This window comes from Enhydra lutris, unplaced genomic scaffold (assembly GCF_002288905.1).
Source record: "Enhydra lutris kenyoni isolate GAN:26980312 unplaced genomic scaffold, ASM228890v2 scaffoldscaffold11, whole genome shotgun sequence".
NCBI lineage: Eukaryota > Metazoa > Chordata > Mammalia > Carnivora > Mustelidae > Enhydra > Enhydra lutris.
This window is the reverse complement of record NW_019154095.1, coordinates 23,905,510-23,932,587: the sequence shown is the minus strand read 5'-3', so window position 1 is coordinate 23,932,587 and position 27,078 is coordinate 23,905,510. Positions and strand designations below refer to the sequence as shown.

Sequence of the window (27,078 nt, the reverse complement as noted above, 5' to 3'; positions counted from 1 at the left end):
ACCGACTGAGCAACCCAGGTGCCCCTATTTCTTTCTTCTTAGAAAGAAACGTAGGTTCAGAGCTTGTGCTGCCTTTTTTCTGTTTGTGTGGTCTTGGGAGGCTAATTATCATCATTATCATCTCTATCATCATTACTCTCAGTCCTACTTAATAAGACTTGTCTATGATAGTCCAACTGTCAAATGAAGATTCCCTTCTGTACATAACTCCTGAAATTGTCTTTCTTAAATAACTGTCATTCATTACTAGGTTAAAATTTTAACCTGTTTCTCTTAGAATAAAATTTAAAGAATAATCTATACCAGTAATTTAAAATATTGTCTATTTCAGTTTTTTGCAGTATATTTTATATATTATGTATTATTTTATTTTATTTATATATGAATCATTTTATGTGGAGCGTACCCTCCTTCTTCTCCCCTAATATTACATCATAAATTCCTTGAAATAAATTTGAGATCCTAAATGTTTAAGAAGAAAATTGTCTATGTAGATCTATCTCAGTCTCTGACAACTACCTCTCCATTGTGCTCAGTTGAGTGGTCCTCAAGAAATACAGAGGTCTAATTAAGATGCCTTGGATGGCATCTCAGATGGGTACCACCCTACAGTGGTAAATGCATTGATTGCAAGGTTATAATCAGGTCAACAGAGATCAGCTTTACTGGGACTGTAAAGTCCCTGAAGCCAGTAACTCTTTTGTTTTACATTACTACCCTAGTACCTTACATAATGCCTGGCACATAGGAAGTATTCAATAGAAACTTGGTGGTGACAAAAATATTGTACTATAATCATCAAACTTGCCAAGAGCCTAGAACTTAATGATTCTGGCCACTGAAAAAAATGGAGAATTTATCACATGATGGGGTGCTGATTCTCACTACAGTGGCAATCATAGTACAATATATAAATGTATCAAATTAACATGTGTACAATGGTATATGTTAAATATATTTAAAAAAAAACTTGTTGAATGAGTAGAAGAATTATCAAAAGAGATTTTTCTTGGTGCAACCAAAGCAAGATAGGCAAGCCCTCGAGGCAGACTAATTTATTTAGTGGAGGATAAGGAAAATAATTTCCTCATTAATAAAAAAAAAGTACGCAGAAATGATTTTAACTTACTCCATTTTCACGGGCTCAGGTAGTCCATGTAAAGAAGGAAAATTCAGAGGAAAAGACTTTTGTACTTTTCTCAACTTCTCCCATTCTCTCTAAATTTTCTTATGTGATTTTCCAAGCCAGGCAAAATTTGGGGAAGTGCCTTGATTGGTTTCAGAATGTGGTAGCATGAATGGCACGGTGCTGTGCCTTATTCATTGTCAGGATTTTGACTACAACTATGTGAGCTTGTTGCAAAAATGACAGTGGCCACTGTTATGCAGGACTTTTTTTTTTTTTAATTTATTTATTTGAGAGAGCACAAGAGAGAGAGCCTGAGCAGGGGGAGGGGCAGAGGGAGAGGGAGAAGCAGGCTCTCCATGGGGCTCGATCTCAGGACCCTGGGATCATAACCTGAGCCAAATGCAGACGCTTCACCGACTAAGCCACCCAGGCACCCTCAGGACTGTTTTTAAATTTCTCCATGCAAGCGCTCTCCGCTTTCATGAAAGCAGGATGAAGTCACTATTTCCAGCTTGGGTAAGAAGTTGTGTCTTGAAGCCTGAGCTCCCTGACACCCTGAGTCTGACTTTTTCCAAAGCTGTTTTAGCTCCTCCTAGAGCTTCCCATGCAAGTGCTTATCAGAATGCCCATATTTCAGTTTTGAACCTTGAACTCTTTTCATCTAAACCCAGTGCTCAGGGAAAGCAGGAGTCCCTGTAACCAGCATCGTTGTGTCCCTGCAGGGGAGCCCATGACCGCTGTGTGAGCCTGACTGCTGTTGACAGGGTTGAGGTGTTGAGCTCTTGGCCTTGCTCATGCCAACCTAAAAGGTCTACATTTTCCTACACAGGTGGAGGCGGAGAGCCCTGGTACTCTTAGAGGGTGGGAAAGACTTCCCTGCTCTCCTGGGGAAGAAGGAAGACCCAGAGTGGATAGCAGTCAGGTCCTTAAGTAGGATGGGGCCAGGAGTGTTAAGGGGAGTGGGCTCTGAGTGTTTCCCTTTCTCTCCGCCCCATACTGGGTATGGTGCCCATAAAGTTTACAGTGTGAGACAAGCTGAGCATTGTTTGGCCTTGGGAGGCTATAAGAGGAACCAGCAGGAGCTTCCCAGTTCCTAACTCACCTCTGTTATTTAGAAAGGCTGTATGTAAGGCAGGTTGAGAAAGCTCACCTATTACTTTCTTCTTTTATTTCATCATAAATAACATTGCAGTTTGTTGGTGCTGTTTTAGTGAAGACAGTAGGTGATTCCCACCTTACTGAAAACTTCCCAGTTTCCTTTTTAAAACTGTTATTTTAAGAAAGTGTTGTAAGCCGGCGCGATGACTACATGTCTCTTGAACCTCAGAGAAGCAAGTGTGGTCTGTGTCGTAATGTTCTAGCTGACTGACGGAAGAGAAGTTCGGGCACCAGATTTGCATGGGGAAGAAGGTGTGGTGTCTTGTGGTAGTCATTCCCGTCAGGCTCTCTGGGTCCAGGTAGGCGGGGCCATGTGTTCTCGGTACAAGGTTTTCCTCCAGAGTATCCATGTTCCTAGACTGGGATTTCCATCAGTGTCAGAGCTGGACATTTTTGAAGTCTTTGCTAATCTTCCCTAAATTGTCTTTGGCTCATTGCTGAAATTACACATTGAGCCCGAGAACATCACTTTTGTGGCCCTTTTATCTCCTACTTGATGTCGTTCACTAGTCTGGTAACCAAGACAGTGGATGGAGGCAAGGGAGGGGGAAGGCATCCTCACAGGACAGTTGTCAGAAGCTGTGGTGCAGAGGCTGGGCTCTTCCTTGGGGTGGGTTTTCGTTTCCTCCAGTTCCATCTTTCCAGAGCGGTAGGTGAGAGCAGAGGTGGACAGAGTTCATGTGGCTGACAGATTGCCCTGTCATTGCTGCTCCTGGAGGTCTCCTCTTGAAATGGCCAAGAAGAAGCTTGACTTCTGGGAAAGAGAGGGCTACTTGGGGAAAACCCAGGAATAGCTTTCTGAGCGATCTTCACATCACAAAGAGATTGATTGGCTGATGTCAGAACGAAATGCAGGCCTAGCAACGAGTCAGTGATTACTGTTGCCCCCACTCACATTTCTGTCAGATGCACTGGTTTATAAAGTGCTTTTTCATGGGTGTTATCTGATTTGACCCTTCCCTCAACCCCAAGGGATATGATTTCTGTGTTTTATCAGTTTTAGAGGTCAGCATAGTGTGACTCTCTGAAGGTCATGAATTTGGCAAAGCAGAGCCATGTTCTAAACTGCTGATGCCTGATTAAATCACAAGACCATTCCAAGGCTCTGGAGTTTCCACTGTGGGAATCACTGCTGGCGATGCACAGAAAGAGTAAAATAATTTCTTACCGTTTGTGAAATCATGTGGAGGAAGCAAAAATAAAGCTGTTATATTATGCGGTATCAAGACAGATCTAGAAACTTACCTGAGTTGGAAGCCCGGGGGGAAGCTTCTTGAAGGAGGCAGAGTGGGTTGTCCCTTGAAGAATGGAAGGGATTTGGGACAATTTAGGAAGAAGGGGGTTGGGGAGTACCCAGTGAGGGCATGGGTTTTGTCTTGGGCACATGGCTGGTGCTTACACCCTACCTGTGGGCTGTCTTTCACTCAAAACAGGCTGGTCAATTTTTTTCAGCTACCAAGATGCCGAATTTTGATTTCTCCCTTTCTGACAAAAGAAATGCTCCCCTGTCACTGTCTTGCCCCTCACAGTGCCCTCAGAAGGGACCCGTGCACCAGGACAGGTTGCTAAAGAATGTTTGCTTCCCTTTGATGTCATAAGATCCACAGGTCTTCCTTTCTCTGAGGTGGCCGTTGGTTTCTTCAAAATAGCCTCCTCTGTAACTTGGTTAAGAAAACTTAAATGGGGGCGCCCAGGTGGCTCAGCTCAACTGGTTGAGTGTCCGCCTTCAGCTCTGATCATGATCTCAGGGTCCTGGGATCAGGCCCCACATGGCGCTCCTTGCTTGGTGGGGAGTCTGCTTCTACCTCTGACCCTCCCCACTGTTGCTTTTGCTCTCTCTCTCTCTCTCACTCACTCACTCTCAAATAAATAAACAAAAACCTGAAGAAAAAAAAAAGAAGAAGAGGTAAACGTGCAACTTCTAAGTATGATAAATGGAATTTCTTGTGACAGTTCACAAAGCATTACGAGATGGCCTCAAAATCCCCATGTGTTTCCCGTGACAGGTTTGTGATTCTTACCCTACTGAACTGTATGTTCCCAAATCGGCCACGGCACACATCATTGTGGGGAGTTCCAAATTCCGGAGCAGACGGCGATTTCCTGCCCTTTCTTACTACTATAAAGATAACCACGTAAGTCTCAAGGCATGCTTTTGTTTTATGCTTTGCTTTTCTTGTTTTATCATAAACAGGCATTTTCTAGCAGCCTTCTGCTCTGTGTGTGTGTGTGTGTTTGAATTCTTAAAGGTATGTGGATATTGTTGAGTGTGGTATTACACAACACAACTCTCCTTAAACTCTTACCTCAGGTAGAAGTTGACCTTTCATGCTATTTGATAATAAAGTAATGGGATACTGTCAGAAAATACCTAAAGCTAATCATCCAAGCGAATGTCTGTCCTTTTTTAAGTATCTGTCCTTTTCACCTTGGGAAGCTCTGTGCTCATTTAAACAGTGCGAGGTATCCTTTGAAATGTCTGTTTTAGAAAAGTTTCCAGAATCCATGGCACCTTCTTTTTTTTTTTTAATGGCACACTCTTTTGAACATCCTCAGTATAAGAAATCTTTGTTTATGGAGAGTGGGTTTTATTTTTCAAATATTCCTTATAAGGGGCACCTGGGTGGCTAAGTCAGTGAAGCATCTGATTCTTGATCTCACCTCAGGTCTTGATCTCAGAGTCATGAGTTCAAGCCCCATGTTGGGCTCCACAATGGGTATGGAGCCTATTCAGAATTATTTATAAAAATCAGGACTGGATTTGTCTGCAACTAACACAGCTTCTAAGTAATAGTGTCTTAAACAGGATAGAATTTTACTTTCTTGCATCTCACATAAAAACTCCAAATGTGGGCCATCCAGGCCTGGAGTCTTGGCTGTCCATTACTCAGTCCTCAGAGACCCGAGCTCCTGCACCTTTCTGCTCTGCCTTCTCTTGTCTTTGGTCCTCATTGAGGGGTATAGCAGAAGACTTTGGTACCAGCCAACACTTCCAGAGAACAGCAGGGGAAGGGGGGCTCATGGGCCCTCACGGCTTTCTGAGGAAGCCTCCGAAAACTGCCACGAGACACTTCTGCTCACATCCCGTTTCGTCAGAACTGCACAGGGCAGGTGAGAAAATACACTTTTCCTGGGTAACTGTGTAAACAACTAAAAATTGTGGTTCCATGTCTGGGAAGGACAAGAAAATGCATTTGGGAAGCCAAGAATGGTCTTTGCCACCCACTTCAGAAGTCATTTAACTTTAGCTGGGTGGAAAGTTGGGTTTTCAAGCTAGATGATAGAGTTTTGGATTCAAAGGCAAATTGACAGCCATAAACAATTGCAACAGATGGGTGCGAGTGTGAATGCACACACGCATACCTGCGGGCGAGAGCATAGGCTCGAGTCTGTGTCTGATTCTAGGAGGAGGTTTCCAGAAATACCTTGAACAATGCCATCTGCACCGAGTAGGCTTACAGCCTTCTGTGCTGTGTGCTTTGGCCGCAAATATTCATTGAGCAGTGTAAGTTCCATTAATTGAAAGCATATAAATTGTCTTACTTTTAGTTCCATTCACTGGGGTCTAAAAATGGCAACTATGTTATTAATGTTCTGTAGTCCTTGACTCCAGCTATATTTCAGCCTTCATAGAGCCAGAGCAGTGGTGAAAGAATGATGTGAATTTCCCTTAAAAAAAAGAAAAAAGTGGAGCGAATAGGGAATTTCACGACATCGTATTTGAAATTAGGATGCCGGTAGCACTGACACTTTCATTCTTCGATAAAGAAGTAAGAGAGGGAGGATCTTTTGTTCTTTCATTGTTGTTTAAGAGGTGAAGGTGGGCTGGGTATTGTGAGCGTAGGGTCTGTCCTACTTCTTCTCCTTCTGTTCTGATGTTCTTGAGAAAAGAGACTCTTATCTTGGTCAGTGTGAGTATTGCCAAGGCCAAGTGTGGGATGTCTCGGAACAGGAAAGAAGTGTTGGCAGGAAGACCCCAGAATCTCTTCTCCTGCAGGCTTCAGCTTCTCCTCGTTCCATTCCTGCTCTTGGATGTCACTCTTGACTTGATCTCCAGGCTTGAAAATGAATCATGCAGCCCTCAGGGATGGTGGGAAATAATTGATTTCCTGTAGTTAGAACTTTCAGGAGGACAATGCCTCATGCTTAGCTCTTCTTACAAAGTACAAAATAGAGATGTGTTTCTGAGCGTTCCCCGGTGAACCAGTCACCCCAGGGAAACAGTCCATGTGCCACGTGCCCGCACATGCATACCCTCTCCCTGCTACCTCCAGCAACTAAACTCTGTCCTGCACACAACAGAATGATTTGTTTTGTGTTTTATAACAACATTTAGGTCTCGGTATCAAGGTTCATGATGTAAATGCTTCTGATGCACCTAGGGATTTTTATCAAGGGAAAGAGAGATGAAGGTGGACATCTGGGGTTAAATGGTTGATGTGTGACATAACAAAGCAGCCGTTCATGCTGTCATTGCTCTGGAAAACTCATATACAAACCAGGCAGTTTTCCATAAAAAAGTAAACAGATAGGAAAAAAAGAAAGTAAACGGGTGGATTATGTAAATTTGCTGACTTTTCTTTCTTCCCTTTTGTGATTTTAGACATTTTAGACTTAAGAATATGTATCACTCACCCAATAAAACTTAATGCATGTGAATAAGAAAATCATATCTTTTAGTTCCTCACATATCCTTCTGTTACTTAAGGGCCCCTTTTGCGGGTGAGGTGGTTTGTCTCGTGTAGTAGCGGGATCCGTGTTAGATTACGACCTGAAATGCATGTCGTTGCATGAGTGAGAAGTCCTGGGGAGAATCCTTTGATATAAATGTCCTGCTGAGGGAACACCATTCCTTTCTGATCAACTTTTATGATACGTGGTGTTGTAATCCCTTCCTAGTCACTCGTTAGTGAGATGAGGATTCCTGTCCTAGGGTTCCAGGGAAGGCTGCACACATGACACCTGACACGGGGCAGAAGCAGTTGTCAGTGGTCTGAGTTGTGTGGACTCACTTCCCAGGGAAGGAGTGCACGGCGTACCATACAGGGCACCCCCGGGGTGGCACTCAGGCATAGAGTGAACCAGCAGGGACTGGGGGATTTTCTAGTGATGTCAGGTTTCTAGGGGAGGATGTGATTGGCTTGTTGAATTCCATGGGCGGGCAGGGCACTGAAAGCCTCTATTCAGAAATGAGTAGGAGCTTCCTCAGGTCTGCAGGAAAGGTTAGCCAAGGGGCTTTCTCCGTAGGAGCAGGAGATGGAGGGGCACTTGCTGTTGGTTAGTTGAGACCCTCCCAATTTTACCAATGTTGGAGGCAGCCCAGAATAAAAATTATAGGCCTTGAAGTGCACAGGGTTATATAGAGCCATCCAGACTCCCTTTGGATAACAAATTATCAACAGCTTTATAGGTAACAATTAGAGATGAATAAATTGTAAATGTCACTTACATGTGGAAGCCTGCATGTTTTTATTATTTACCAGCCCTTATGACTGCTGTATACTTTCTTCTTTTGTCCTAATGTTTCAATTGTTTTTAAGAAAGCAGTTTTGCTTTAAATGGTTAATAGCACAATCTCCCAAATTCACAGTATAAATCTTTGGGAAACCAAAGTCTGTAAGATTTCCAAAGAGGGATTTCCCTTAAGAAAAATACAGACCTTTTCTCTTCCTTTTAAAACTAATGTTTATTGAAATTCACTATGTGTTAGGTATAGTTCTAGGAAAATTATAAACCTTATCACAGTCTGTAGTTTTGAGATTATTATCCTCATATTGTAGATGAGAAAACCGAAGTTCAAAGACAATAGGTCAGTTACCCAAGATCATATACCCGGGGAGAGCGAACTGTGGATTGAAAGCCAGACCTTCTTGGATGCCACATCTTAATTCTCTCTGACTTATTTCTGCTTCCTGACTTATTTCTGTATGTGAGTGTTGTATTATTTCGCTTAAGAGTCCAGGATCAGAAAATGTTACGCCTGGATGAAATTTCTGGCTTCCCTAATTATTAGCTGTGTGACATTGAGGAAGTTACTTCCCTTCTCTGTGCCTTGGTTGCCTCAGTTATAAAATGGAGCAAATGATAGATTTTCCCGGGTATGGTAATTGAGAAGATTAAATAAAAATAACACAAAGTTTTTATAATAGTGCTTATCACATAGTAAGCATTCAAAAAATGTTGGATATTTTAATTACGAGTAGTGTTGTAAATGAGGGGCTCTCATGACCGTTTACCATTGAAGACTTTCCCTCTGCTCTCAGGTGACAGAAATCAGTGAGAAAGGCTGCCAGGTTAGGGTGACATCCTCTCCACAGCGGGGCTGGCTGGGGTACATTGAAGGTGAGCAGACACACCTCGAGGCTACTCACAGCTCCGCACAAAATTGGTAACTATATGTTAGCCCCAAGGCAACGAAGAATTCCTGGTGAAGTATATCTAGAGGTTATGAAGAAAATATAGCTACAAAAATATTAAAAGTAGTTGGTTTAATCTATTTGGTTTAGTTTATTGACCACATTTCATCGTGGAGCTGTTCTGACTTAACCCCTCACTTAGGACTAGCTGCTCTCGTCCTGCAGGTAATTACTGATGGCCGATGTCACTCTCTGGCTTCATTTCCTCGTTGGAGTCCCACTGGTCCAGGTCCAGGGACTTCAGGTGTCGTGTGTGCATTCTCAGACAAATTCTCACCCTGGAAATGCATTTCCTTCCCGTCTGAGTCTTCTGATAGTCTAAGAAATTACCCAGTGGTAACTGTGTTAACTAGTATCTCTTGAGCCCTCTGAGGTTTCAGGTAGAACCAGCTTAGAGCTGTTGTCTCAGCTGCCAGAATTCCCTCAGGGCAAGGGGGCGGGGCCTGAAGAAACAGAACCTGCCGGTGAAGCACTGAGAAGCCCTCTGGGGCTGTTTACTTCTACCCATTGCAGCTGCTTGGCTCTCTTTACAGCCTGCCTTTGGTCCCTGCCTCCGGAGCCTCCCTCTTGCGGATGTCCCCATCCGGGTTTAGGCCCCCCAGGCCCTTTCTCCTCCCGGCTGCAGTGGCACTTCTGCCAATAATTTAAGAATTCCACAGCTCTGGAGCAACTCTGCTGCCTCTTTGCTTTGCCTGCCCCTCTCCCATGGGCGTCCCTCCTGGACTCTGAAAACCTGGCTGCAGGGCCCAGAGTTTTGTTTTGTTGTTGTTGTTGTTGTTTTTAAATATTTATTTGTTTATTTTGGGGGGGGTGGGGGAGAGAGAGTATGAGTGAGTGGGGAGGGGCAGAGGAAGAGAATCCCATGCAGACCCCTTGGTGAGTGTGGAGCCTGACATGGGGCTCGATCCCACAACCCTGAGACCAAGACCTGAGCTGAAGCCAAGAGTCGGACCCTTAACCGACTGAGGCACCCAGGCACGCCAGCACTCTTGGCCGACCTCAGTGATTGCCCTCGCTGTCACAGAACCGTGCTGGAACTCTCTGGCAGTGGCCCAGTTATGCATCCAGCTGCTCGGCAGTTCTGGGACTTGCCAGCGGTCCCTCAGCTGAAGGATGGTAGTTAGCGAGAGACATTGCCACCTTCTCCAGGGAGAAGCACCAACGCTTCCTTTCTTAGGAGGAAACCCAAACCCGAGCTAAGTTGTCCTGGGCTGAACTTTAGGGACAGTTAAGCTGTGCTTGGACTCAGAGCTGGGTTGTCCCTTCCTGGAGCGAGGCCAGCAGGCTCTGCCACCCCCATGTTGAGCGAGTTGGCCCTGCGTCGCCAGCCGGAGGTCTTTCTTCCTCACGGAGCCCTGCTCCCTCCACCCTCTCGTCCAGTGGACTCGCAGCCTCAGTGCAGATTCTTGGCAAGACTCATTCCTTTAAGTGTTAACATTGAAGTCCCTAAAAAGTACTTTGCCACAAAAGTATAAGTTCTAGAGCTGCAAGGAGGTATCCATACTCCGCTCCTAGTACGGCAGGGAAAGGTTCATGCTGTTGTAGATGTTGTCTGTCCGCAGAGCAGACCAGAGAGATTGCAGGATAGAACACAGACTGATGGCGGAGGAGCCCCTATTCCTGGGCAGCCTGGGGCTGTGCCTGCTGCTGTCCTGGGTGCAGAGGGAGCCCATCACAGCGGGAACTTCCCTGGTTAGGATTAGAACTGGTTTTTGGTATTTGTGATATTTCCAACTGAGCTGGTAAAAACTGATGGAAAGCATTACACAATAACTTTTTTTTTTTTTTTACTAGTCTTGCTATTAGCAGTATCCTGTCAACTGTAGGAGAACAGTTATTTGCTTTGTATTTCTACCTTCAACAGAAAACGAAATAATACCAGCGAAAGGGAAAGTAGGCTACTTAAATGGTTTTATATTCCATGACTTAAATCCTATCTAAACTTCCAAATTCACTCCTAATTTCTTCCTCGGAGAAACTTAGCACTACTTATCCTGGTGGTGGTTTCTCTGGCCTGAATTAGAAAGACACCAAGCTCGATTTTTGGAAGGCATGTCTACAAGCTGGTGGGGGGGTGTCAGGGACCCAGGGGGTCGTTGTTGGGGACAGGGTCTCGAGGTGTCGGTGGGCACTGACGCTGCCGTGTCCCGCAGGCCTCCATCTGCCGGAGCAGCCAGCCCCTGTCCGGCTTCAGTGCCCGGTGCCTTGAGGACGAGCAGATGCTCCAGGCCATCAGGAAAGCCAATCCCGGGAGCGACTTCATTTACGTCGTGGACACGCGGCCCAAAGTAAGTGTTGCTGTTCCGTGAATGTCTTTGCAGCCCCGCAGCAGGGACCTGGAATGGACTGTCGTCCCCGCTCTGGGTGCCTCGTCGGCCAAGGGGCTGCTTCTCTTTGTATAGTCAGGATGGGGCCACCCTGTTCAGTGAGTGTTTCTCCGCGGGTGCGTGTGTTTGCACCTGTGAGTTTCCAGGGGGTGTCCTAGGCTCCTCATCACATCAGGTCCTTTGGAGAGTTTCCCTGCTCCTAGCATCGTGCTGGGTACACAGTCCACACAGCGGAAGAGTGTGGTTTGATCTTCATCTTGCTCTCCTAAATACACCAAATTATTTCTTGGTCTGTTTCTAAAACGACCTTTTCTGCTCTGACAGTAAGAAATTACTGTGGCGCTCTCACACTTTGGTGTTTGTGAGGCGTTCAGCTACACCATTTCAGATTCAACTTGCAGAGATCTGGATCTGTGACTCGGGAAGATTTACGATATACAGTGTCAAGTAAAAACATAATCACAAAATAATATGCATACTGTTGTGTTGATGTCAAATAAAACTCCTGGCATCTAAAAGTTTCTGTTAAAAAAAAAAAAGCTGGAAGGATAAATGCCAAACTGTTAAAATTCCGTGGAGAAGGGAGGATTTAGAGAGGTGGAGAACTTTCTACACGTCTCGTTTGAAAACAGTATTTTTACTGTGCATGTATTCATATGCTGATTTTATAATTTAAAAAAAGAGTCCACAGGAAATAATAGGTCTAGTTGTCAAGGGGTAAGCCAAGTCTATCGTGCAGGGTATCTCCCATCCTGACTTCCATTTTTTTTAATGACCATTAGTGTTAGGTCTAATTTAATTTCCCATTCCACTGTTTAGACCCACTTGTTTGTAGATCAGTTAACAAAACAAAGCCTCAAAGGGATGGGCCAGTGAATACATAGAAACCTAATCACCTACAGTGCAGGACATCTGTAAGACAAAATGAGATAACAAAGCCAAATGGCCTTATTCAACATCTCTGGCATGATAATTTCTTGCGAATAATGAAAACGGGCCTGGCCCTCTGCCTGAGAAAGGGAGAAGTACATGTAGCAATCTTTCCACATGGGCATGGAATAGGGCTCAAGATCTAGTGAGCAACAAGAGTGAGAATCAGAAAATACGTATAATGTCATCCCATTTATGTAATAATAATTATAAAAATTATATAGTACTCTATGCATTTAAAGAATCTGCAGGGGTGGTATACACCAAGCCGCTAACAGTGGTTTTTCCTGTGGGGTAAAAGGAGGATTTTAAGAAATCGTTTACTTTATAATAATTACAGTCCAAAAATTTTTTTAATCATGAAAAGGTTCAAAGAGCACGAGGACCTTAAATTCTAAACATAGTTACCACATAGCCAAGAATTCTACTCCTAACTTGAGAGAAATGAAAACATATGTCCACCAAAAACTTACCTGTGACTATTTCTTAATAGTTAATAATAATTGAAAAGTAGAGACAACCACATGGCCATCCACTGAGAATGAATTAATAAGATGTGGTATATCCATTCAGTGGAATATTATTTGGCTATAAAAAGGAAAGCAGTACTTTCTATACTACAACACAGATGGACCTTGAGAACATTACCCTAAGGGAAAGAAGCCCGTCACAGGGGCCCATGCCTTGTATGAGTCCGTTTGTGTGAAATGTCTGGAACAGACGGATCCATAGAGACGGAAGGTAGGCTGGTGGTTGCCTTGGGCTAAGAGGACTGACTGGAGGAAGTGGAGGTGACAGCTAATGGGTAGAGGGTTTCATTTTGGGGGAATTAAAGTGTTCTAGAAATAGAATGTGGTCATCGTTACACAACTCCGTAAATACACCAAACACCACTGAATTGTGCACTTTGAGCGGATGAATTGTGCGGCCTGGGAGTTATGTGTCAACGAAGCTATTTTTAAAAAGAGCATAAGGACACAAGAAACATCAGAACAGGAAGCAGGAAGTATGACCAACAGCCCCAGTCACTAAAAAATATACACGGACGTTAAGAATACATAACTGTAGACATAGTCTGCACTCATGGGCCATATGAGAATTGAGAATTGGTTATTATCCATTACGTAGGCCCTCAGACCCTGGCAGTTTTCAATGCTTCTCTAAGCCTCATTTCATCAAATACTGTGATTCTCGGCCTGGTTCCCTTAATGTGATGTTTTCCTGGTGTAAGATCAGCGCCCCAGTCATACCCTCGACCTCCAGCGGTCCCATGCTCCCGATGGCAGCTCAGCGGTGGGATACCTGTGGGCGGGGAGGCGGCGAAGGCCTCCTTCCCAGACACCAGATCAGCAAATCAGTCCCAAGATCAACGATAAAACCCATGTTAGAGCTGGAGCCTATTCTAGCAGATGACACGTGGAGAATTCTCTTCCTTTTAAGTCATGTGAAAACAAAACACACTGGTAAGAATCTCAAGCTGGAAAACAAAACAAAAACAAAACGAAGCTGCTCTGCTGGCAGATTTTCACTTGAAAGCCACCAGGAGCCCTCTGACTTGACGGTTCTCTTTGGGTGTGGGCTTTTCTCTCTGGCTGATCGCACTGCCGCCCCTCCTTTCTAACCTCAACTGTTTTCTGTCCTCTTCATTGTACCTTTCACGTAAGTAAAGTGCAGCTGCTTGGAATTTCCTCATGACCCGAGGGGAATTGAAGAATGCCTGCGTCTCAGGCACATGCGGGAGCCCAGGAAAAGGAAACGATGGGCAGGGCTTTCTTGAATTGGGGTGCCCTTCTCCTGTCCTGCGTTCCCAGATTTAAATAAAGCCAGACAGATGCACCTACTCATTTCAGGGCTGGTGATCCAAGTGTGTACTATACCACATAAACCTTCTGGAAAATGTGGTAGCTGTTGAGCCAGGTGCATCCCGGATTTAAAATGAATTAATCCAGAGGATTTGATTTGGAGGGTATATTTAGCACGAAGCGTGTTTACTCGTGGCGATAAGAAGTTTGAGGCTGACCCATTAAAGAAAACTGGTGTCTCATCCGAGGGCCCGTTGTTGTATCTGCTTCCCCAGCCACACACTTCGCAGGAGTTCTGTACTGTCTGCTTAGGCCTCTCGTTCTTTTCAAGAACAATTCTGTTGACTTTTGGTTCCCGAGTGTTAGGCTTCCTTGGTAGCTGGGGAAAGGAGCCCATGGTTGCTATAGGTGGTAGGAGCGGGCACTGGGGCCCTGTCCCGAGCTTGCTCTCTGGTTTGATTAAAAAGAGAAGGGCCTGGGTGGCTCAGTTGTTAAGCGTCTGCCTTCAGCTCTGGTCATGATCCCAACATCCTGGGATCGAGCCCCACATTGGGCTCTCTGCTCAGTGGGAAGCCTCCTTCTCCCGCTCTGTCACTGTGTCTCTCTCTAGCAAATAAATAAATAAAACCTTAAAAAAAAGAGAGAGAGAGAGACAGAGAGAAGGGATCAGGAGGCATCTGGATCATTCCTGCCCTGAGAGCAAGGCTCGCCCCACACGCTGCCTGTTGAGATGAAAGCCTTTTGAATTGCTTGTTGACATTAAAATCTTGGGAGGCAGAGGTGGTGAGGTCCCAGCATGTATTGAATATCTGCTCAGAAACAACTCTGCGCTTGAGGGCATATATTCCTGCTGGGATTTGGTGTTTTAAGAAGATAGGAAACCGGGGCGCCTTGGTGGCTCAGTGGGTTAAGCCTCTGCCTTTAGCTCAGGTCATGATTCCAGGGTCCTGGGATCAAGCCCCACATGGGGTTCCCTGCTCAGCGGGGAACCTGCTTCGCCCTCTCTCTGACTGCCTCTCCACCTACTTGTGATCTCTCTCTCTTTCTCTGTGTTAAATAAATAAAATCTTTAAAAAAAAAAAAAGAAGATAGGAAACCATATGGATGCAGTGGATGTTGAATTATAAAACGAGAGGAGCTCAATTTTCTGTCAACCTTGTCAATGACTTCGTGTTACTTTTAGTCGGGGACTTTGCTGAGCTTATAAAAATGCTCGTTTAATTCTTATAGTAATCCTGAAAATGAGATGTTTTCTTTTTATGGAGAGGGCTTAGATTTCGAGAGGTTAAGTATAAATGTGCCCAAGGTCACACAGTTGAGGACAGAGCCCGCGTGCCGGTGCAGGCTCACCTGTGGCCGAAGCCTGGGTTCTGCCCACGGGCCGTGATGCCCTTCACCGCAGTGTCCCGGGGAGCCTTGCGTCTGCCTCAGCCTCAGCAGGGCTGCCACCTCTGAGCACACCGTAGTGAAGCTGGAGACACAGAGCTGTAGAACCTCTCAGAAGCTCATCCAGAATCAGCCCAGGGCCAGAGGGGCCATCAGGGCTCTGAGCTGGACTCTGCCACCAGCACTCTGGGAGGGAGCCCCGAGCGGTGCTGAGAAGGGCTCCAGCGGTGCTGAGAAGGGCCCAAGCGGTGCTGAGAAGGGTGGAGGTTGGGCGGCCGCCTGCCTCCGCTGATGCTCTGCCTTTTGTCCTTGCTGCTTCCCTCAAAGAGGGCTTTGTGGTTATGGTTTCTAATTGCTCCCTGTAAGCAGGTTTTTAGTTGCATTATGGGATGCTGGCTGTTTTTGTGTTTCTCTGGGATCAGTAATGAGGTGGCTTCTACTCACCAAGTCCCGTGGGGGGTGGGGGTAGGCTCTGAGAGAATCCTTCGTAAAGATTGGGGCACCTGAAAGAGGAGAAGGTAGGACCTCCTCTTTTAGTGGGGTGTGTCCCGTCCCTGCTGACGGCCGCCGTGCTGTGGTGAGCAGGGGGAAAGGGAATTGGAGAACAGCAGGGTTCAGAGAGGTGGGGTGGTCTGCACCCCTGTTGGGTAGTGCAAGGATGGAGGGATTTCCCATGGGTCAAGTGCACACTGAGGAAGAAAGTACACAGGAGCCATCTTGCTAGTGTCCCTCCAAAGAGGGCTTGTCCCCTAGCAGTCCCCAGCTGCATGTGACTGCAGGGTATTTGCTGGGGAGGCAAGTTGAGGGGATTAGAAGAGGCTGAAGCCAGAGGGATCTCCCATGTCAGTAACCTGTGTACCTCGTATCTTCACGAGCCCACATGCAGGCCCTAGGAGAAGCAGCATTTGGACCCTTGCAGTGAGAGGGCAGTGATGGCCGGCAGGTATGTCCAGAAAAGCAGTGACGTCAATAGAGAAAGAATTGTCGTCTTACCAGGTTCATAAAGAGATGTTTACCCCTATCCCTCTTCTGTACCTACCTCCCCCCCACACCCTCCAAAGCAGATAGGGCCGAGAAGAAAGAGGAACGGGAGGGGAGTCAGAGAGCAGACCCCTCACCTGTCCCCATAGTCTGTAATGAGGGAAAGAAATAATTTTGTATCTTATATGGGATTGGAATTTAAAATGGAGCTGGATGGTGATTTTTCTCTCTGAGTGTAAGCCAAAAGCTATTCATTCTGCCTAAGATGCCCTCCGGGGTAGGAAAGGAGGATTTCACTCGCAGAGTTGTACACGGTAGTTGCGAGAAAGCAAGCCTTCTCATATTTTCATGTTATGTCACAAGTTCAGGCTCTCCATTTCACCAGTTAGAGATGGAGGGAGGGAAAGGAGCGTCATGTGACGCTGGCTGCTAGGCTGGGGCCCAGGCCTCCTCCTGCCAAGATAACTTTTGTTCTCATTTCCCAACCCTGTCAGATCAGCTCCTGTCATTATGCAGGTACAGAATGTGCTCTGCTGAAATCTGAGACTGAGGGCTAAGAGACTTGTAGTCTTTGGAGTGACCAGGCTGGCCATTAAGTTGATATCAAGATTATCGTTGGCGAAGTTCTCCTGGTTTTGGTGTGTCTGACGGGTGGATTGATTGACGGTCCCAGGAAGAACCTGATTCTGTTTCTTAACATTCTTGGCCCGTTCACCTCTCCCCTTCACTGCGACATTCAGTCCTTTGTCCGGCCAGTCAGCCCGTCAGTAAATCTTCCCTGAGTCCCCGGGCGTGCCGGGCGGAGGCGTATGGCCACACGCCGGGTCTGCAGGCTCCCCGCGGAGCCTACGTTCTCCACCGTCTACACGACATCCTAAAATGTTCCAACAAACCTGCTCAGAATCCTTCAGTTGCTCTCAACCGCCATTAGCCTTCTGATTCAGCCTCTCTGTAGAGGACTCGAAATTTTTAGCCTCTCTTGCTCCTGCCACCATCCATGAACCATCGACTCAGGTCGGCTCCGGTTGGCTCACGGATACCCAACTGCCCCTTGATTTCGTGTCCCACCTCTTCTGGAATGCCCTCCCCTTTGTCTCCATTTCCCAGATGACTAAGTCCACCTCAAGGCTTTTTGCTTTCATGAGACGGGATCCCCGGTCCCCTAGGCCACATGGGGCTGGTCCCCATTTGAACTCCTGTCACTCTCCCGGCCTCTGCGGGTCACTCAGCTCCTGCCTAGTCCCGGCCGGTCCAGTCCGTTATTGTCTGTGTGCTTTCCCTGCCACACTCACAAGTTTATGGTGGCAGGAACAGCTTCTTATTCATCTTTTTTTATTCTGTTCAGCATCTGACACACAGTGTTCATTAAGAGTTTGTGGAGGGGCACCTGGGTTCAGTCAATTACATGTCTGCCCTCAGCGCGGGTCATGATCTCGGGGTCCTGGGATGTGGCCCCATGTTGGGCTCCCTGCTCAGTGGGGAGCCTACTTCTTCTCCCTCTGCCTCTCCCTCTGTTTGTGCTGTCTCTGTCTCTGTCTCTCTCTCTCTCTCTCAAATTAAAAGAAAAAAAAAGGGGTTTTGGAGAAATGAGTGGGTTCTTTTTATTTCACTGATAAGCTTTTCTGCCCCCAAAGATGCTGAGATTATCAAATAGTGGATTGATCTTGGGTAAGAAAATAACATTTTTTCTCAGCTCTGTGTGTCATTTGTCTGTTGTGTTCCTTACGCATAAATTGAAGCTGGAATGCAGTTACCTCCACTGTTTTACTTCTTTGAGAATTTTTTGGAATTGAGCTGAATAGCTTTTCCTTCGCTCGTGAGAGCTGGAGTTCTCAGCCAAAGGCACGGGGGACAAATTAGACTTATTCTAATTCTGTTTGATTTACACAAGGCAGACTTTATCTGGAAATTTATAAAATAGGTCCAGGATAGCTTCTTGAATTTTTATTAATTCTAAAACCATACTTCCGGCTCTGAGGGTTCAGCATTTGCTATACTATCCTGATAAGTCCCCAGTGAAATCTGTGGAAACCTTGACAAAGTACATTCCGGATGCTAGATTAAATATCGCCATCTTCTGTTCATTATGAGAAGTACCATTGACTTTCAAGAAGCCATCTTGTGTTGCTCCTTTGCTTTGAAAGACCAAACAAATTATCCCAGGTCACAGGGATTCAACTGTGTAAGAATATGAACAGAGTTCTAATTATACATTCAAAGGATAGTACTAATGGTATTTGGGGTTTTATTTACTACACTATTTAAAAAGGGTATTTCTGCAGTATGTGGTAGGGAGGCCTAATTCGAATTATTTAAGATACCGAAGAAATACAAGGCTTATGTAGCATCAGGATTCTTGCAAGTAATCTATTAATTGTTTTATTTTATAAAGTTTGTTATAAAGGATAGGGCAACAGCTTTGGAAAATAATCATGCAAAGGAGTGATATTTTATAACAGTACATTTCAAAAGAATAATGCCTATAGGTAATTTAAGAAAAAAATTCCCCTTAAAATATTTAAAGATTTTAAAGCATAAACGTGAGTTGTCTTCAAGATAACATAATTTATATATATATATATGTGTATATTTATTTATTTATTTATTTTATTTATTTTTTCTTGAGGAAGGCCAAACCCTTTATTCTCAGAGCATGCCCAGGAAAAAGGTGGCAATCACTGGAAGCAGTGTCTTTGGCTGATGTCACAGGCACTAAATTGTGAGCAGGACCTCTATGGAGAAGGGAGGTGTCCACTAGCCCCAGCTCTGAGTGGCACCGGCTTGCCCTCTGCTGTTTCATTTTTCACTTCTAATACCTGTTATGTCTATTATTTGAATTACAAATCTAATAGATTTTAGTAACAAAGAATATAGAGGCATCAAAAGTATTGCCAAAAGTATTTGTAGTGTCCCCTGGTGCTTATCACCTCAGTGTTTCTGCTCTAATTGTTGCCATGTTGGTATCCACGTTCATAGGTTTTGTTTTTGTGTGTGTGTTTGTAGCTTTAATCTGCTTAATCAAACATGTATAAGCATAAATCCGTATCTGTACGTTGTTTTATGAGGAATGAGATTACTGAATGAATATTATTCTTTAGGTTACTTTTTTTCACTTAATGATGTCATGGGCCAATTTTGAATCAGTCTGTCTGTCTCTATGTCTGTCTCTCTTTTTTTCCTCTCTCTCTTTCTAAAATCCATGTCTTTTTGTCTTTTTTATAGAAGTTCATGGTGTGAATATACCATAATTTATCGACCTGTTGCCCTATTGAGATAGTCATAGGTTTTCAGGTTTTTACTTTATAGAGTTTTAATAAACATCCTTGGGCATCTGTCTTTATGTGCTGGTAGTTTTAATTGTGTAAAGATCAGATCTGTGCCAAAGAATATTTTTGCTTTTAACTAAGCTTGGTTTTTAGATTTTTTTAAACTTGGCTTTTTGAGAAGTATTTGTTAATTTGTGAAATGGATATATTTTTTTCTGGCGGTGAGTGCCTGGTGTCAGTTCTCTGCCTGCCTTTTGTGGACCGAAAAAGAACATGATCAGTGACTAGTGCTTTCTAGAATGTGACCACCTGCTTAGCCCAACAGCAAGGATAGAATTGAGCAGTGATACACCCATTCCAGAAATGTATATATTTCCCAGCTACGGCAGGACTTGTCCCCTTCCTGGTTTTAGTCGCACAGGACGGAGCCACAGGTTTGCATTTAACAAAATTCTTCAAAGTCCCTTATCTTTAACCCAGTTTGTACTGGGAAATCCCCACCAAATACAGCACTGTGGTAATGAAAGTGGCCCAGAAGCCCTCCTAGCAGGTCTCTAGATTGAAATTAAGAGCCTGGAGAAAATGGCTCTGGAGATAGTTCTCCATGCACTCACCATTTTAGTCTGTGACTCCTGCTCAAGGCTTAATTGGGGGATTCTTGTAGGCAAATTAAAATCACACCACAATTCCTATTGGATAATGAGTTTTTTGGCAATATAATACTGGAAGATACAATTTAAGTTACAGAGCTTTGGACTGCCAGCTGTATCTGCTGATACTCTTCTGCCAACCTACAGGTTATGTCATTTGGTTGAGTGAGGGCAATCTGGCTCTATCACAGAATTCTATATTCAATTTGTCATCTCTTGTGGAACCGCGAAAGGCCTCTCCAAAAGGGTTTATCTGTAGAATGCTTTCCCGCTAAGAAAGTGTTCCTCACACCAACACGTTTATGCTGTGGAATATAAGCTCAGCCCGAATGCCTGGAATCACTTCGCTCAGCAGAATGTGCCAGTGATTTCAAGCATGTTGTGTTTCCGCACGCCATTTTGAATGCTGTTATCACCGTCGGTGAGATGTTCTGATTGTTTTATGCGCCGAATATCATTGGTGACTGCTCTGTTTTGCTGACCACCGCAGCTTAATGCAATGGCAAATCGTGCTGCAGGGAAAGGCTATGAGAACGAAGACAACTACTCCAATATCAAGTTTCAGTTTATCGGGATAGAGAACATCCATGTCATGAGGAGCAGTCTGCAGAAAATGCTGGAAGGTAAGCCATTGTCTTATGCATAGCATTAAAAAAAAATACAGTGAAAGGTTGTAATGTCCAGCAGAATAAGATAGTCTTTTGTTTTTTAAGTTGTTTGCACAATGATGCTGTTTATATATGTGGGATAAGTTGAGAAGAGAATATTGTATTGCAAGGACTACTTAAACATTTAAGCCTTTCTCTTGTTTTTTGTAAGTGTCGTGGGGAAATGGTTTTTCACTTGGTTAGCAGAGTCAGGCACTGTCCAGTGTTTAGAGTATACAATGAAAGTGCACCAGGAGAGTTTTTTCTTTCTCCCTCATGATATTAGTTTAACCCACATTCAAGGCCATTTAGATCAAGCAGTCCTGCATTTAAAGCAATAACTAGCCCTGTTCATGTATGGACAGGGAGTTGTATAAAATGAATCCGAGTGGACAAATGGCCATTAGAAGGGAGGGTGTTGGAGGTGCTGGAGGGCCTTGAGCAGCACATTCCTGATTTCCATTCTCCTTCCTGGATTCCCTGGGTCAGCTCTCTTGCTCTGAAGCCCAGCAGTCACCTTCACTGGGCGGTTACCTGCTGTAAAACAATCTAATCATTTCTCAAGGGCAGCAACTACTGCAGTGCACCTGCGCATACATCCCTTCCCCGCTTGGCGTTCCCCACCCCCCCCCACCCCCCGACACCACCCAGCCCCTTATACCACAGGACACAGCCACTCGGGCTTATGGGGGAGGAAATGACAAAGATGGATTATGTGATGTACAACAGCCATTCTTGTGGCCAAACCAGCCATAAGCTGATTTGCAGAAATTCTGCATTTCAAGCAAAACCAGCCTCTTTACTGCTTATGCTCCATGTGATTGTAAAGGCGTGCAAGGAGGAATGTGTTTTCACAGTCTACAACTTCTGGCTCTAGTAGGAACTGCAGAGAAAGGGGGCCCTTTGCTTTGTACCTTGGGGTCCTGGAGAGGCTGCAAATGCTGTGCTCACTCTTGGGGGGAAGGCCCTGAAAAGGTGGAGCTGTGTGTGAGGACAGTGGGCTGCCTGCACAGGAAACTTGGGGTGGAATGGAGGAGGACAAAGAAAGTTCTGAATTCCTTTTTTCTAGGGGTACACATTTGCTCTCAGTTAGTATGTAGTTCTCTGCTTCATAGGAAGGATAGGGGGTAGTGAGAGCCTGCCAGTGGGGCTGGAGGGCCTTGAGCAACACATTCCCAATTTCCATTCTCCTTCTTGGATTCCCTGGGTCTGCTCTCTTGCTTTGAAGCCCAGCAGTCACCTTCACTGGGCTGACCTGCCATAAAATGAGAAGCTTGGACTAATAATTTCTCTGGGTCCTTCCAGCTGTGTCGAGTCTGTGACTCTACGGGTTGCAAATATTTGAATCTTGTACATTTGAATGATTAGACAAAATCTCATCCTAAACCTGAAAAAAAAAAAAATCTGCCCCAGGGAATCTCCACCTTATTTTCACATATCATCTGCCATGTCTCAGACCACTGTAACAATATCATGGGCATGATTTTTGAGCCTTTTTTTTTTTTTAAGATTTTATTTATTTGAGAGAAAGAGACAGAGACACAGAGCATGAGCAGGGGGAGGGGCAGAGGGAGAGGGACAAATACCCCCTGGTGAGCGGGGAGCTGGACATGGGGCTCGATCCCAGGACCCTGAGATCATGACCTGAGCTGAAGGCAGACCCTTAACAGACTGAGCCACCCAGGAGCCCTGATTGTTTGAGCTTAAACTTATGGAGATAATCATGGGCAGTGTGGCTGTCCTTGCTGTAAGTTGTGCCTTTTAAAGGTGTCAAAAAACCGGACTAGCTGTGCCTGTTATTAAAAGGGTAGTCTAACATTAGTGTGAAAGGTGTGCATCCCTGCCAGAATCATCAAAAAACATCGAGGGGTGATACGCTTCCTATTTTTCATTTAGTGATTTCGTAAGCGGACTTCCGACAACACACATTTTCTTCAATGCACAAAGTAGCTCTTAGAAGTTTTTATAACCTATCGCTCTGACTTTAGTTTTGGAACTAGTGCTTATCTGGTCTCTTATTAGGAACCATTCCTCCTGTCCTCCTATCTGTGGTCTGTCTCCTTCGAAAGGACAGCAAAGTGACCGAGTCCCGTAGCGCCATCCCTGTTACGTGAGGGATCACGGTCACTGGACATCACTTTCCAGCCCTCCGTCAGCGCACTAAGCAAGGACAACCTTCTGGATGCCTTTCAGGGAACTTGACCAATGTTTGACTATCTGTTTCTACCAAGTAAATTATAAACCACTTGTGGAGGCTCAGCTGATGAAGTGATGCAATCACAGCCCCCCCTTCTAGGGCTCTTCCTGCTTCCAACAGCCGCCCTTGGCATCAAAGGATTGGAAGATTTGTGCTGCTGGTGGCTTGGTAGGAAGAGTGCTAGTACATTTTTATTCGTGGTTATTATTGTCCTTGATTTTTTTTTTTTTAACCACCGCTAATTAATATTACCAGAATAGAATTTGAATAACAGAAGAGAAAAAGTTGTTTGCATTCTGGCTCTGTCTGTGAGCAAGAGCTGCAGGACATTTCACCAGAAACTGAAATTTAGGACCAAGTTCACATCCGATACAGGTCCTTTTCTAGAGCTCACTTAATTTTAACTTTGATTTATAAGTCCTAAAGCAAACTGTGTTGTGGTATTCATACGTCCCAGTGAGAGTGTAAGGATGCCTTCTAGTTACGTAGCAATTTTGCAATTGATTGTTTTCTACTAGGCTTTCCCTTTTGATCATATAATGTTTTTCCCTCAAATAAGAAAAGGATGCCCTATATTTTCTTTTTTTATTGGAACAGTCAATAAGAAAGCCCATGCTTCTCTCCGTGTGGACCTCTCTTTACATGTTATTCACAACATGGCAGGTTATTTTTTCAAAGCCTAAGTTTCCAGTTCTAGAATCTAATATATTTTATTTATATATATATATTTTTTCAGCAAATTATTTCCTATATATATATATACATTTCCTTAAGTGGACTCCACACTGGAGCCCAACACAGGGCTTGGATTCATGACTCTGAGATCAAGATCTGAGCTGACATCAAGAGTTGGACACTTAACCGACTGAGCCACCCAGACGTCCCACATTTAAAAATATTTTTATATTACATATTTAATTTAAAATTTAATTTAATTTAAAACATGCACTTCCCAGGATCTCATAACAAAGCAGGATTTGAGCCTAGTACTTTCTATCATGTTAGAGCACTCTTCACTGATTTGTGGATATGGTGTTAGGCTCATGGTAACCACCCACATAGTAATGGTGTTCTAGCATCTGCGGTGTGATTACTATGTACTGGACACTCTTTTAATTTTCTCAGGTATATTTATTCAGTGGTCCTCGTGGCAGTCTTGTTAGAGCTATTCTCTTTTTTTTAATGCAATTAGCCAACATATAGTACTTCATTTGTTTTTGATGTAGTATTCAATGATTCATTAGTTTTGTATAAGACACAGTGCTCATTAGATCATATGCCCTCCTTAATACCCATCACCCAGTTACCCCATTTCCCACCCCTCCCCTCAGTTTGTTTCCCAGAGTGCAGTCTCTTATGGTTTGTCTCCCTCTCTGATTTCTTCCCATTCAGTTTTCCCTCCCTTCCCCTTTTATCCTTTGCACTATTTCTTATATTCCACATGAGTGAAACCATAAGATAATTGTCTTTCTCTGATTGATTTATTTCACTCAGTATAATTCTCTCCAGTTCCATCCATGTTGATGCAAATGGTGGGTATTTATCCCTTCTGATGGCCGAGTAATACTCCATTGTATATATGGACTACATCTTCTTTACCCATTCGTCTGTTGAAGGACATCTCGGCTCCTTCCACAATTTGGCTATTGTGCACATTGCTGCTATGGACATTGGGGTGCATGTGCCCTTTTGGATCACTACATCTGTATCTTTGGGGCAAATCCCCAGCAGTGCAATTACTGGGTCGTAGGGTAGCTCTATTTTTAACTTCTTGAGGAAACTCCATACCAGTTTCCAGAATGTCCTCATTTTAAAGAGGAGGAAATTGAGGTCAGAGGCTAAGGAACTCACGCAAGCTCACAGCAGTAGACGACAGAACGAAGATTTTCACCTGATCAGTATGGGTCCAGATGCCACACTCTTAACCACTTGGCTTTATGGTCTCTCTAGGTAGCCGGTTGGGTAGAAAGTGTCCTGGCCTAAGAGTCTAAAGATCTGGGTTTGGGTTCTTGCTTTATAATCTCCAAATAAACTTAAACAAACCTCATTTCCTGTATTTGTAAAAGAACGTTAACAACATACCATCTCTAACTTACCGATTTATTGAAAAAATTTCTTGCAAACTATGAAGTATTTTCTTTCCAGTGTAAGGTCTATTATGATTTCTCTTGAGAGATAATACTTCACTTGGAAGTAAGTACTGAGTAAATGGGTAGGTTAGTGGGCTATAGATTAATTCCGTCAGCCAGACTTTTTATAGGTAACTTTTCTCAATTTCTTTATTCAAGAGACACACAGTAAGATAGCACAATTTCAGAGGCATGGAAGTGCTTGCCTTATGTTATGGTCAATGTCTACTCAGCAAAAACCCATCAAAAATAATTTAATAAACCACCTGTCAGGCCTTGTGGATGTTTTCTCAGCAAATTGTTTCACAGAGATACAAACCTTAGCCCCATGGCAGGTCATATGGGAATGGGTCCAGAGCACAGGAAGAAAGGCCCGTGTCTGTTCTGCGATTTGGGCAACACTACAGTGAAGAGCTGTTTGGAAGGGACCAGACTCGGTGCAATTTAAGACTAGAATCTTTTTAGCAGGCGCCAAAGTGTAACCGCACTTGTCATATCCCCTGGAACTGTGGGCATTGATGGGAGAACGTTTTGTGGCAAAATCAGGTGGCCCCAGAGATCATATCTGAGCTGCACTTCTGTGTGAAGGTTCTAAGGACAATTATTCAGAGCCTTCATCAGGTGTAGAAAGGACGGTTGAAAGAAGAGAATTTTGAAGATGTCATGGGAGGTGGCGGGTATTATGGTCTCCTACTTAACTGCTCTGGTCTCCCTCCCAAGTTGCTTTGGGCTCACCAAGGTCTAGAAAGGAACAGTCCCTAACACGCCCAGCTCTGAGGGTTCCATGAAACACTTCTTTCTGCTCAGAGTTAAGGCTGTGGTTATCAGTTAAAATGTCCCCTTTGTTGGAGACTTTTTTTTTTTTTAAGATTTTATTTATTTATTTGACAGACAGAGATCACAAGTAGGCAGAGAGGCAGGCAGAGAGAGAGGAGGAAGCAGGCTCCCTGCTGATCCCAGGACCCTGAGATCATGACCTGAGTCGAAGGCAGAGGCTTAACCCACTGACCCACCCAGGCGCCCCTCCCCTCATGTTTTCTTATTCTTGCAGCTTGATTTTATCAAAAGAATCAAGCCCTATATTGTGTTTTGGTTCAAATCTGTCTAAAGACAGATAATTGCCCAATGGTTAGAAGTTATTTTATTTATTTGTTTACTTACTTATTGACAGACAGAGATCACAAGTAGGCAGAGAGGCAGGTAGAGAGAGAGGGGGAGAAGCAGGTTTCCCGCTGAGCAGAGAGCCCGATGCGGGGCTTGATCCCAGGACCCTGAGATCATGACCTGAGTCGAAGGCAGAGGCTTAACCCACTGAGCCACTCAGGCGCCCCACAGAGGTTCTTTTATTGCACAATATTTAACAGTATTGGGGGTAGCCTCGGTCATCAAATACGGTCTTATGCTTCAAACACAAGGCTCTTAGGTTATAGTGAAACAATCTACTTAGAAGTAGAGAAGCTGTGACAGTTATATTTTCTTTAGTTTTCCAAGTGAGAATGGGTTGTCTGAACCACATTATGACAGGAGTTGTGGCTAAGCATTCCTTAAAAACCACTTGCACTTTTTGAAATCTTCACTTCTGGTAGGTTCAACAAAAGTGTAGTTGAAATCTGGTTGTCCCATGTGGCGCTTGGGTATACAGAACACACGGTGTGTTCTGAATCCATGTTCAGGGGTGCCTGGGTGGCTCAGTGGGCTAAAGCTTCTGCCTTCGGTTCAGGTCATGATCCCAGGGTCCTGGGATGAGCCCCGTATCGGGCTCTGCTCAGCAGGGAGTCGGCCTCCCTCTCTCTCTCGGCCTGCCTCTGCCTACTTGTGATTTCTGTCAAATAAATAAATAAAATCTTAAAAAAAAAAGAATCCATGCTCATTCATTCAGTGTTTATATATGTTTCTATCTATGCAAGTAGATACCAGGTAGCTTTCAAATTAGAGGGATACTGACTCTGTGCATGTGTGCATGTATGTGTGTGTATGTGTGTGATGGAGAAAATGACACAAAGAAACATAGTGAAATAAGGGGAAAAGGGATTTTGGTTGGAGTGAGTTAGGATTGTTAT

The 27,078-nt window shown here is 44.4% G+C and overlaps 1 protein-coding gene across 1 annotated transcript in view; it reads left to right on the top strand.

The window, feature by feature from the left end:
* Positions 1-27,078, top strand: part of LOC111144468 (myotubularin related protein 7) — a 175,200-nt gene that overhangs the window by 64,006 nt on the left and 84,116 nt on the right. Inside the window, 3 exon segments of the mRNA XM_022498776.1 lie at positions 4,294-4,422; positions 10,857-10,991; positions 20,536-20,668. Of these exon segments, the coding sequence (XP_022354484.1) occupies positions 4,294-4,422; positions 10,857-10,991; positions 20,536-20,668 (397 nt within the window).